The sequence below is a fragment of the Dermacentor albipictus genome, chromosome 4, assembly GCF_038994185.2.
Source record: "Dermacentor albipictus isolate Rhodes 1998 colony chromosome 4, USDA_Dalb.pri_finalv2, whole genome shotgun sequence".
Classification (NCBI taxonomy): domain Eukaryota; kingdom Metazoa; phylum Arthropoda; class Arachnida; order Ixodida; family Ixodidae; genus Dermacentor; species Dermacentor albipictus.
In genome coordinates this window covers 78,909,034-78,922,100 of record NC_091824.1, presented here as the reverse complement: position 1 = coordinate 78,922,100, position 13,067 = coordinate 78,909,034, and the positions used below count along the sequence as shown (strand labels likewise).

The window sequence follows — 13,067 nt, the reverse complement described above, 5'->3', positions numbered from 1 at the left end:
CACTTTGGGCGAGCGCGTCCGCTCTCACGTGGATGGCGGGTGTATCCCCGAGGCTTCTGCGGTAAGTTGACGCTGCGCTTCACTTAATATCGCAGCGCCCTTCCTGAAAACCTGGTTAGTTACGTATCTATAACGACCGCCTTAAAAGGCGTTGATCACGGAGTCGGTCCCCTGACTAATGCGGATTTGGGATGTCATTTACATACTACTGTAAGAAAAGCGACGGCCTTCTTGAGGGAAATTCAGCATCTTTTATGCTGCCTATTTCCCATGAAAGCGTAACTTTCTTGCTGTAAAACATTTACAGTCGGTAAAGAGGCATCGCCAGCAGCCTTACCAATTTATAGCCTTTTTTTTCTTTTTTTCGGCCTGATGCATTACAGAGGTTGGCGCCTTTGGTGGAAAACGCTACTCCCCGTCAAATGGCCAACAAAATGAAATCACAAATGTGGCGAAAAACACTGAATACGCTCAGACAACATTAGCACAAACTTTTACACACGAGTCCTGGAAGCCACCTAAACACATGTACAGTTGCGTAAGGAAATACAAGTAGTTCGAATTATCCAAGAAAACGTACAAAACTCACACTTTCGCAAACGAGTGCACAGAACGCAAGTATAGACAGGGATTATTTGTATTAGTAATTTATAAGAAACGTTTTAAAACAACACGGAATTTTCTCTAAAACCTCGCTCTATGGCCATGGACCAAGTATTTTTATGTGACGCTCAATGTACCACTGGATGAAATCAGTCTGTTGTACGGAAGCACGCACAGAACGATGGCCAGAAGTCACGTGTTATACCTGCAAGTGGTCGCGAGTGATTGCGAATTTCGCATCAACAGTGTGCGTACGTCTTGTAATGTAAATAACGCGTAGTACAAGACGGAGATCTACCAATGGGTCGCCCTTGCAGTCTGCGTTTGCGACGTAACCTCCTCTTTGCAGTGTGCGCGATATCTTGTGCATGCATTTCGCACGGTGCTCATTGTACCTGCTCATTGCATAGTGCTTAAAGCATGTATATTCGGCACTATTCTGGAATATCTTTTCTTCTGTGTGTATCGAATAGCTGTAGATAATAAAGGTTTGTCAAAAACATAAAAAAAAACAAAGTGACGAAAGAAAAAGCCGTCGGAAAAGCAGCACTCGTTTAGTCTTACGTCCGTGCTTTGTCTTCCGCTTGACTCTATGGTGTCTGAGAAGATTCCGAAACCAGCCTCTCTCGCTTTAAAGAATGCGCATTAATACACCTATAGACGGGCCACATAACACGTTTATACGCGCGCCATTGTGCTGAGGACTACGGGATAGTCGACGTGCACGATTTCGCATCGATATCTACAATGCGCGGCCATTCCTTGCAGGTCTTCTTTCGAGTGGAACCACCCGCCCTACGATGTTCCAAACCTATTCGCAAAGCCAGGCACGCCGTGCGACAATTACAACGGATACTGTGATGTATTCCAAAAGTGCCGCGAGGTAAGTTCGTACGCTCGCTTGTCTTTTACTAGAAAACAGGTAAAGGTCAGCGTGAAATGTACCTTGCCAGAAAACACTTCTATAACTCATCTTAGTCGCATTAGGCAGAGATACAGGATCGTTAACGCAGAAAATGGGGCTAGTCGCAAATTCGACATTACCGGACATTTGCCGAGTGTTTAGGCAAAAGAGAAAGGGAACTTGAAAGCGTAAATACAGGTCTTCATCTGATGCTACTTGGAAGAACTTCAAACCGTGTGGGGACAGAAAAAGTACGATCAGAACAGCTAGCTACCTGTTATTACTCATCGCGTATGCAAAAATCGTGCCAGCAATGATAAAAAAAATCTTATTTGACAGTACGACAGACTGGTGCTCACACAGCTATCAGCTTATTGTTTAACAAAGCCAGCCGCGATGGCTCTGTGGTCATGGCAATCGGCTGTTGAGTACGAGGTCGCAGTTTCAGTTGCCGTCCACGGTTGCCGCAATGCAATGAAGGTCGAATGCAAGAACACTCGCGTACCGTGCCTTGGGTGCACGTAAAATAACCACAGGTACTAGAAATGAACCTGAATTGCGACCATCTGCCCTCTCTTCTCTTCCCATTCCCATTTCCACTAAGGTGTCTCCCTAGCCAGTGAGTTACTTTTGTACCAAACTCAGTAATTATCCTAGCGTCTGTTTGTGATGTAAGACAAGAATGCATTTGTTAGTAACTGTGCCACATGTATCGCTTAGAGGTAAGGACGCGAAATTTGTAAGTGTAGTAATACGCCTAGCCCGGTGCTTTTGAACACGTAACAATGTAGTGTCGAACGCAGTTAAGCATTACACAGATGAGCTGCACCGGAGGAAATATTTCCTTGCGCTTTCTGAACAAATGAACAGATTCTTTCGCCCGAAAGTAAACTAGTGCAAAATCTGCCGACACGCAGCTTGACGTTGTGGTCGATCTTCGCGCTACTAAATTAAATAATTGTGTACCGTCTCAAAGCTACAACCTGCTGGCTACCAAAGACGTCGTAGTGAGGGGTCGTGGACTATTTTTGACCACACGGGGTCACTTCACGTACTCAAGTAAAACTGGAGCATGAATTATATTGCACTCTTCTACTGAAATGCAGCCGCCATGTGCGGAATTAACCCTGCGACCTCGTGCTCAACAGCAGGTCGCCACAGTTCACTGAACTATCGCCGTGGCTACTCCCACGTTATGACATTCACGCCTGTAGCAGACAAAAACAACTGCTTGCTGGGACATCTGGAATAACTAGCAGCTTGCAACAATGACACGAGCAATTTCAGCAATGGCTAATGCGGCCCTCTCTGCGGCCATGATGGGGCCCACGTTACAGGTGGACCCTTCGGGGCCTCTCGCCACCCTGCGCAAGCTCCTGCTGTCCACGGAAACCATAGTTTCTCTCAGGCGCTGGATCTCCGATAACTGGTGGGGAGTCCTCCTTTTGGGGCTCTCCGTGCTCGTCTTTCTGGTGAGTGCGCGGACCGATGGGCTGCTATTCATGTTCAAGGGCAGTTATACGTGTGATGCACACTAGTTGTGAGATGCCTGTGTCTTATAGAAGCATATAAGAACGTAAAACGGGAACGTTTTATGGCAAATATTTCGTACTCAGAAAACCACAAGGTGGCGCCTTTCTGCAAAACTTATTTACCATATTCAGTTTCTCTGCACATCGAGTTGTCGATTAATTCGGCCTCGAGTAGGCGACATGCTAGCCACCTGGTTAATTATGATGCTAGAACGCATGATTTATGATGATATGATGCTATGAGGCGTGGATCCCGGAGTCGATCCCCAGACTAATACTAATTATTATTCGTCTGCGTGCGAACTTGCTTTCTAGAAATCTGTATGTGGTTCTAGTTCAGCTTCGTGTTACAATTGCGTGGATGGCTACAAATTGATAAGAATGAAGACCAATATTGCGAAGGAAACAGTTATCCTTTGTTTAAATAACTGTGTGCTTGTTGGTCAATGCCTAATGGTAGTGACAACGCCATGCCTATAACCATCGTGACCCACCATGCTGTCAGAGATATTGTTTTTTTGGCTTGGTTTGCATTGGTTGGCTTGCGTACTATTATCATCCCAGATTTACCACAGGTGTTCCATGCGCGTATGTCGATTCGAAATAGCTTTTTCTGGTGATTAAAGGGCGAATTACAATTTTATTCATACTGGATCCGCTTAAACATCAAGGTAGGAGTGTTCAAAAGGGATGACTTGGCAGCCACTAACATTTGCGCGATTTCCTAAAGAAAGTCAGGCGGTGCTCTAATAAGAAAGAAGACTTGATTTTTCCTGTGCGCTCTACATCTTTACCCTTTTTCATTTAGACCGCATTATCTTACTTTGCTTCTCGATGTCGCCGTGGGCACCACTAAAGACACCGCGAAACGGAAGATAAAGCTGGGCTATGATGATAACATTACGTGCCTTTTCGCAGTGCGTAGTGGTCAAGTTCTTCGGGCGCAAGACGGACCCGGTGAAGAGCGTGGCGGGTAGCGGCCCAGGTGCCAGCACCGTGCCCGTCGCCTGCAACCCCGTGGTGCAGCCCGTGGTGGCCGCCAGCGGCGGCGGCGGTATGTTGGGCGGCGGCCCGTTTCGCGCGAGCGCGAACCAGGCCGCGGCCAAGGCGATCATGGCCTCGCACACGCCGGGCATCGTGTCGACGGCGCTGGGGGCCCACTCGGCCCCCGCCACGGCCACCACGAGCAACTTCGTGAAGACGACGCTGTCGCTGCACCCTCACCCCGCCGCCCGCTCCTACCTGAGCCACGCCGGCAACGGTTGGGTCTGACCATCGAGCCGCCTCAGCGTAAGGGGCACCGCGACCAGCAGCTACAGGCACCACCACCCCTGCTGCGACCCCGCCTGCTACACGGTGTACGGACTGCCGCAGGCCACACTTCGCAGGCCGGTCACAGCCGTGGCTGCCGCGACCACCGCGGTGCCGGCCGCGTGTCTGACGGCGACCGCCAACGCGCCGACGAGTGCCAGTGCCGCCGCAGCTCCCGCCGTGGTGCCTTTATTTCAGGAGCCCTACGCGTACGGGTCGGACGCTTACTGGTGAAGCCGCCGTCTGCTGGGAGAAGGGGTCGCCACTCCTCGGGGATCATTTGCACTTCACTTTGAAGAAGCGTGATCGATTTGGGCCGGGTCGGTGCATACTTTGGCGAAGAAACCATGATTTCGAGCAGCGCAGGAAGACCTGGCACGCACGGTCGTTGACTATACCGTGTGTACCAGCTAACTTTAGTCGAGCCGTTCACAAAAAGAAAAAGATTAAGAAACAAGGTGGAAGATACAATGATAAAGCCTACCTTGTTCGGTCGTCAGAGGCTCGACGACCAAACACCATAACTCTTAATATAATATCCTGCACAGTGACTGGTAATTTTGTTTGTTCGTTGAACACCTTGGCTAACGTTAGCTTGGACACTCTATATAGCAATAGTAACGTTTAGTAATGTTTGTTCGAAGTGGAAAGCTGCATATATGCGGGCATCATAAAGTATACAAGAGAGTAGGACACATGCCCGGATGGCTTGGGGATGCCCGCACATGTCAACTATCTTTGCACTTTCAATAATCATTACAGTTGCTAGTCAGCTGTCGTGGGTGTCTTGTCCTCCTGCCTTGTCCTCCTGCCTTGTTCTAAAGCATTGTTTCTTTGTTTACATAATCAACAGTGTCTGTCTGCAGAAGTGGCAGTACTGCCATCTAAATCGTCGCAGTTGCTTGGAACAAAGTCATTGAAATCATACATCAACGCAGTTTACTGCGTCCTCAGTAAAGCTCACTTACCCGCGTAGGCCTCAACTTGCAGGGTAACGTCAGATGGTTTTGTCAGTGCTACATCGGACGATGACAAAAGCAGCGAGCTTGGGCCGTGTAATGTAAAACTATTCCAACACCCTTTTATTCCAATCTCCTAACGTCAAATTTGCGCAACCACCGACGCAAGCATCGGACGGTCACCCGCAGGGTTGTCTGAACAAACCAATCAAATGCTCCCCTCATTCATAAGAGGTCATTTTTGTTTGCTTGAAAAATGAATGACATTGCCTGCGCTAAACGGCTTGTCTTATCTAATTGGCTCACAAGAGGCGAAGAGCATGCTGAAGCGGAGAGGGGTATCGATGGGGCCGAGCCACTGCACTGAATATCGATAACCTGATGAAGAGAGTGGTCCCGGCGTCTGCGATTGGTCCACTTTCTCTTACTTAGCTTGCGGTGGCTCGTCGACAATCGCGGCGGCATGCAACGGAAGCTTAAGAATGACGCTAAAACGGATCCTCAGCAAAGAAGAGTTGGCAGAACGAGGTCGTAAACGTGCCGAAAGTTCTCGAAAACGTTACACGGCCACGCAAAAAGTTTCATTACACGCAAATAAACCCATGCTCTCCGGCAGGGGCGAGTAGCCAGTGCCGGAGCGATCGGCGGCAGCCATCTTTTATTCGTTTTCTAAAGGGGCAACCTGCTGCTATTCAGAAGAAAATTCAGTTTTGTTCGGCAAATTAATGCATCTTTAACGCGTACGCGTCACTTTGACGCGGCAAGCTTTTGCGGTTTTGTGACGTCTCGCAACAGGCAGGTGAAGTGGGTGCAGCCCGAAAACGTTTCACCAATAGCCGAGGGCTAATGGCAAAAAGGCATCGAATCCGAAATAACTATATTTGCTTTGTTCGGTCAAATTATGCATAATCATTGTTTACACGTCATACCAGATGGGGAGCTATCGCGGTTTTCGTGTCGTCGCGTGGCAGACAGGTGAAGTGGGGGTGATCCAAAAAAGTTTTCGACGAATCGCGGTGGGCTGATTGCCGAATCGGAATAGAAAAGTTTGGAATAGTTTTACGTTATAGCGCCTCTTGTCTCCTTACTTCTGTCCTCATCTTACGTGGGGTTGGCGAGACCGCTGAACTAACGCAGCTGGCGCGTCATCCAACCTACAATGGACAACAACCGCACGCGACCTGTGTGAAGGCAAGTCTTAGTTGCAGCCATTCCACACACGTCGCTCCACACAGAGGTTCCACTCTACTAAGCGCCAGAATGAAACATTTCTAAAAGTAGCAGTTTAGAGCGCCTCCACAATGCCCGCTGCACAACGACGTTTCCGCAACTGTCGCTATTTTACATTCGCTGGCAACATTGTTCCGGCGGGGAGCGTGTCTCGAATTTGGGTGCCTTATAGTCTACACGGCTTGGACCTTCAAGCAAACCCGAGCAATCATTTGTCCAGTAGTTCTGAAGCTTCCTTCTTAAGACGTCGCTCCGAGACACACAAGTATATTTTCACTTGATCTTACCCATTTCACGTTTATATGGATGAGGTCGTTCTGCATTGAGCTATCGTATGGTCGGCCACGCCATAATACTTTATCTGTTCTGTGGCAGGCTGCTTCGGCCCATGGCTACAAAGTTTACAGAGAAGGTGAAAAACCAGACTGTCGTAGGAATTGCTTCCAAAGAATTGGGTGGCTAGTGCCCAAGGTGGCCTCACGGAAAAAGCTCCGCAACAAGCATAATACGAGAGGTACAAGATACCTAATGCCAATGTCACGATAATTGTCACTTCTAGATGCAGTCCTTTTCAGTATCATCGGCAGAGTTTTTCAAAAACCAAGAATTATCTGGAATTGGCAGTTAAGGTGCTATATAGTACCCTTTCCACAACCCCGGCCAAAAGAAAAGCTGCCCATGGCTCAATATAGAAGGCCGGCAATTTTCAAGCTTAACACTGTTTTCATGCGTGCTCATTTCTCAGTAGTAGTGCTATCATTGAAAATGGTCGATATCTGTTTCCGTGCCTTCCGACATCAGGCACTTGCAGTTTATTTTGTCACGGAATTGCACTCGCTATTCAAGTGTAGCACGATTCACTATCATCTGCTATACTAATAAATATCGACGCTAGGCAAACTTGTCTTTGCCAGAGGAAACAAATTTCATGTGTTTCGGTATGTCAGGTCACATTCGGTGAAGAGCAGTGAGGAAGTCTTTGTGAGAGAATGGCTGCCGGGTATCTGCGACTAGGCAGCATCCATTGCTGATGTGATGTTGCCCGAAACGGTATCGTGCAATGACCCCGAGGAGCTTGCACCATCTCCGAGCAGACGGGTTGGGTGATCACCAGAAGCAGTTTGACTTTGAGCAGAGTGCTGGTCAGTGGCTTTTACCCATCGGCTGAACGCTTTTGCAGGGCTGTGCGTGGTCGAAGTCATTTGTCGAATCGCCGGACGTCTGTTTCTGACATGGTCGTGGTGCTGCAACACAAGAACGTAGCGTCGCTTATCTTCTTGGCTGAACCGTGTGTGATAGGCCGCTTGTATAATGATGCCCATCTGCATGTTCAATAAGAAAGCCGCCCCTTGCGTTGAGGACGGCTCTGGAAAAAAAAAAGGAATATGTCCCCCGGGAAATGTGCAACATGATGGACGCTCAACACTGTGTGCTACGCGAGCGAGTGAACAGTTTGTGAACATAGCTATTTTCCCTTTTTTCAAGGCCACATGAACTTTCCGAGCAGAACTGTCTCGTCTTACACTGAGCTGTTTTAATGGACGCTTGAAGAAGCTGAAGATCGCCCTGTTTGTAAGGATTGTTTCAGCACGTGCATTCGATGGCAGACGTAGTCAGGATCGTCCGAATCAAACGAGTTAAGTGGCACGCAAACCGTGTAAGCAACTATCTCTATGGTGAAGGTGACACACAGCAACCCAAAACACTGCGCGCCGCTGCTAATTAATGCGATACTTATCGTGTATTATTAACGACGGCGACAACTGCCATGAGCATAAAATACTTACCACCCGAACGATTGAAAGGGCAGCCCCATTACTTTAAAACGCAGAAAAAAGTGAACGATTGTAATAAAATAGATATGAGGTAGGAATAACAATGACGTCAGTTGCCTAAAGTGAATGACACGTTGTCGCTGCTCTGCTGAGATCGAGGTCGCGGCTTTTATCCCGGCCGTGCCGACCGCAGTTCGATGGGGGCGAAATGCAAAAGAAAAAAAAAACGCTTGTGTATCTAAATTTGGGAGCACGTTGCAGAAACTCAGGTGGTAAAGATTCGAAGTACCACTGTACGGCGTGCCTCCTAATCTGATTGTCAAATTTATTTAAAGCGAATGTTTAATTTTTGCAATAAACGACAGCCCACCCCTAGAATATAAGAAAGAACAGAGGTATAAAACTAATCATAAGTAGTCATGATTAGAATTAAGGGGCTCAATCGTCACTGCGCAACGCGCCCTGGTATTTGGTTCAGGCGACCCGGACTACGTACTCAGCCGAGTGCACACGTAAATGCCATTACAGTGCTCCTCTCAGTCATTGCCGCTGAAGAACAAAAAATGCTTGTGTGCATGCGTTTTCAAAACGCAGTGTTTATCGCTTCATGCCCATGTTTCACCCGTGTTAAAAAAAAAGAAAAGAAAATCCCAAAACCGAACTTCGATTCCGCATCCGGTTGGCGGAACATTCCTTTACGAACAAAAAAAAAGGACAAGAAATATACGGTCCATGTAAAGACATAAATCTAAGCCTTTCCCGCTGCCCGGACATTCGCCACAGAGCTTACGTGCACTGTCAACAGCCAACCGCAGCTCATTCTCGTGAATGTGAAGTCTGTACGCACAACTACGGACATGCGATAAACGAAACTATTGCTTGTTACACCATCTTCAACTCTAGGGGTTTTTCTGAAGCTGGCCTCAAACTGTGATTCGGCACGTTTCTTTGTGTTCACTCACATGTCTTGTTCGTTACATGGAAGATTTGAAGGAAAACCCGCAACTCAAACTCGGGTAAGTACCTGACTGGTTCCGTTAAGTATAAACCCCATGTAAGTGATCTTGCGCGCGACAGCGACAAGCGACGCGATGGAGATGGCTGTCAAACGATGATGACGTCAAACTCCAAGCGAGCGACCGCTTCGCGCGACGGCTCTCCAGTGTTGCCGGTATTAGGGGATCGAGTTAGCGCCAAACCTGGCGTGGCACTTGCTATAATTATTTAGGTCGATTTGTTTGGCTGTACAAGGCAACATAAAGTATTTCTGAAGGGTCTTGCAGTAAGTTTCTTTTCGTTTACATATCAAAATTCGGTAGTTCGCTCGTTCCGTTTGTATACTGAGAAGCGCACACGTGAGCAAACCGGCAGTACGTCACTAATGTACATCCCGTTCCGGCTGCCTACTATTGGCTAGTCGCTCATAGCACTTCCGGGCGACGAGCGACGAATTCTTGATTTGCAGAACCGAGCGATCGCGAAGAGACCGAGCGATCGGTTCGCGCGACGGCCCGATCCGTCGCTCGAAGCCGTCGCTGTCGCGCACAAAATCGCGCTCATGGGTTTTAGCCTTTATAGTGGCACAGGAGACTCGCATGAGCACCAGGTGCATGCTGTCGTCAGGCGACGCTGCTTTCCGACCACCATTGTGCCGATTAGCTTGCTCCACCGCGTTTGTCTTTTTTTTCTTTCTGTTTTTCTAACGTTCCTTCACTAAAATTCGACCTGCTGACCCACAACTGTGTACCGCTATGCAAGCAGTACATCTTCGAGAAAAACTGCGGCCCTTAGGTGTACAGGCGGGGACAAAATAACACGAGATCTGTGAGCACGTGCGAAGCTGCCTTCTTTCGCCCTTTAACCAAGCAAGCGCCTTCTGTCGAGACATGGAAATGCGCATGCGCGTCCTTTCATGCTCGCGTGCCTGCCCATACGCCCAATTTTAGTCAGCCCGCTCAAGGGTGATCCAAATAGGACGAAAAGCGGTTCAACACCAATTGCCACCAACCTCAGCAAGGGTGGTTATGGGAAAAGCGATTGAAGCGAGACTATGTGCGTTGAGAAGAAACATTAAGAAAAAGCGTTTTATTTAATTCAAGCGAACCACAAATTGATTCACTTAACGAAAATACACTTCCTAACCAATTTTATACACACGTGGCAAGGAAAGGAAATACAACTGTATTTCCTTTCCTCTGTCATTAACCGTAATCACCTCTTTTTCAGCGCTGTTATAAAAGGTTGGCTCCACTATCACTTGCAATGCAATGCAGGTTTTGAAGCGTGCAGGAAGGCACGCTGGTTAAGTTCACCTGTTACAATACGTCCCCCTCACATGTGGTACTGCTTTGCTTATCAGCGATCGTCTGAATTGTGGTGGCGAGGGTGGTTTGATCCTTTCTTAACGCTTTTAGTCCGAAGTAGATGCTTACGACCGCCAGATAACTGTTTAGCTGTTTTCGTGCAGCTGCGTGTGCTGACGGGCTTGGCGTCGGACGATGTAACCAGTACGCTACACACTAACCTTTCGTCGGCCTGCGAAGAAACGACGTTCGTGCAGGCGTGCGATTTCGACTTTGTTGAGGTGTCCTCCTGTGAGAGACCGTTACGGCACTGCACTTATCTCTTCCATTTCCCTTTGAAAATCACTTCACACACACATCCGTAAGGCTGACCTTGTGCGGCATCGATTTCCGCGCTGAAAGCTCGAGACTCCGATCGAGTCGAACTGCGGGGCATCTGAAAATACAACTCTAATGGCAGGCCACCAGAAACAAATTTCGCGCCTTTGAGAGCAAAGATGACGTCACTTCTGTTTTTACGGATATGGCGTCACATAATTTGTTCCTCCGCTGGAAGTGTTCCGTTGTTACACAGATGGCGCTAAGCTCCCTGAATCGCCGATGAACCGCCATGTTCTGAAGGTATGGGCTTCTATATATGCAAGCTTCGCTACCAGGTACATTTACCTTGGACTGCTGTCGGAATCGCGATGATTGCAGAAAACTACGCTAGAAGAGCCCCCCTACAATATATATATATATATATATATATATATATATATATATATATATATATATATATATATATATATATATATATATATATATATATATATATATATATATATATATATATATATAGTACTACAAACCTTGTTGCGCACATCAAAGAACTTCAGACGGTGAAAATTTACCAGGCAGCCGTCGAACGCCTTTGAACAATACAATCCATCAGTCAATGTAGTTTTCTGTGAACGCTTGTCAGCGTTAACGCTCTCGAAAATCGCAGTGAAAAATAAGATTTTCCAGTTGCCCAATGTTGCTTCACAGCACCACAAAGCTCGGTGATTCCGTTTTGTTTTTCAGGCAGAAGAGGTTTTACGACAAAAAAAAAAAAACAGCCTATTTCAGCACTGTCGTGTGCATTTTTACAAACCATTACAGTAAATGTGGAGGCGCGACAATATGCTAACGCCGCCGATGAAGCAAGACGAGCGCCGCTGTGGAATGCATGTGAATAAAACCCGTTAGCGCGCCCGGAGTGATACTCCGGATATTGTCAAACTTCGTCATATCGTGAAATTCGCCGTCTTGTCCACCCTGATTGACACAGAAGGCCGCTACGTTATCTCTGATTGGCTCAAAGATGACGCCATTGTAGCATTTGGCAATACATGGCGGAATTCGACGATATCCAGAAAAGCACCCACGGCTTGTACTGGCTCACCAAACCTCTTCTCAAGGTAACAGTGACATTCCTGGTATTGTAGGAATGTAATTTACTAATACAGGCCAAATAATCATTCTCTTGGTGTCCTTTTAAAGAAGCCCTGCAATGCTATATTAATGCGCTTTTTGCCCTCCGTCTGTCCTCACCATACCAAGAAAGAAAGTAAGAGCAAATGGAACTGCGATAATTAAAACACAATTTAAAGGAATCGGTCTCAGAAAATTCAACATCCTGTCAAGTTCTAGTAGCGGCGAAGAACAAGAAAGCGGCACAACGCAACTGTGTATTATTAAATCTGTTGCGCAATGTGACGAAGGGACGGTCTTGCGCGCGCAAACAAAGCACGACACCCGAGCACAACCTTTATTGCGATAGCAATTATACGGGCACTCCAGGCGCATTTCTGCCGTCGGCGTTGGCGTCGCCGTGACGTTACACATAAAGTCCAAGGGCAATAACATCGTCGCCGCTGGCCGTATGCTGTATGTGCGAGTGAAAGCTTGCGAGGGCGAGCCGACGATCGCGCCTCAATTTCGTGCGCACGAGGGACGAAAGTAGGTACGAAGCGCGCCGTCTTCCGTCGCGTGCAAGGCACCGGAGGGAGGGTAGGGAGAGCGTTCTACTGCGGCGGCTGCTGAATATGGCGCGGCCTCGCGGGCACTATCTTGAAAGCGCTCCGCGATGAATACATAGTCTATGTGCGCCGGGGGCTCATAGCATCGTGTGCGCTGTGTTCTCGGCGCTTAGCTCGCGTTGAAGGCAGAGGCAACACGAAGGTCAATTCGCTCGCTGCTGCTGCCGCTCTTCCTCACGCCAGCATTTTGACAGCGTGCTCGCGCTTATCGAGTGAGATATGTTAGTGTTTGCCTGTGCGCGCGTGACACCATGCCAGTTAATTTAGTTAATAAGCGAATATTTACTAGATTTACGAGTGCCTTACTAAGCTTCCTGCTCCTCACGATAAAGGCGATTTTCTGTTATTTCTGAAGCACAATATGCTAATACAGCTTACTTTAACATT

At 47.8% G+C, this 13,067-nt stretch overlaps 1 protein-coding gene across 4 annotated transcripts in view; it reads left to right on the top strand.

Annotated features, from left to right (window-relative positions):
- The window catches only part of LOC135916443 (disintegrin and metalloproteinase domain-containing protein 10-like), a 162,241-nt gene extending 153,042 nt beyond the window's left edge, over window positions 1-9,199 (top strand). For all 4 annotated transcript variants that reach the window (XM_065449801.1, XM_065449800.1, XM_070537169.1 and 1 more), the window contains 3 exons: window positions 1,372-1,486; window positions 2,845-2,979; window positions 3,958-9,199. In XM_065449801.1, coding sequence (XP_065305873.1) covers window positions 1,372-1,486; window positions 2,845-2,979; window positions 3,958-4,311 — 604 coding nt within the window. In that variant the 3' untranslated portion in view covers window positions 4,312-9,199. The remainder of the gene's footprint in view (window positions 1-1,371; window positions 1,487-2,844; window positions 2,980-3,957) is intronic.
- The last annotated feature ends 3,868 nt before the right edge of the window (window positions 9,200-13,067 follow it).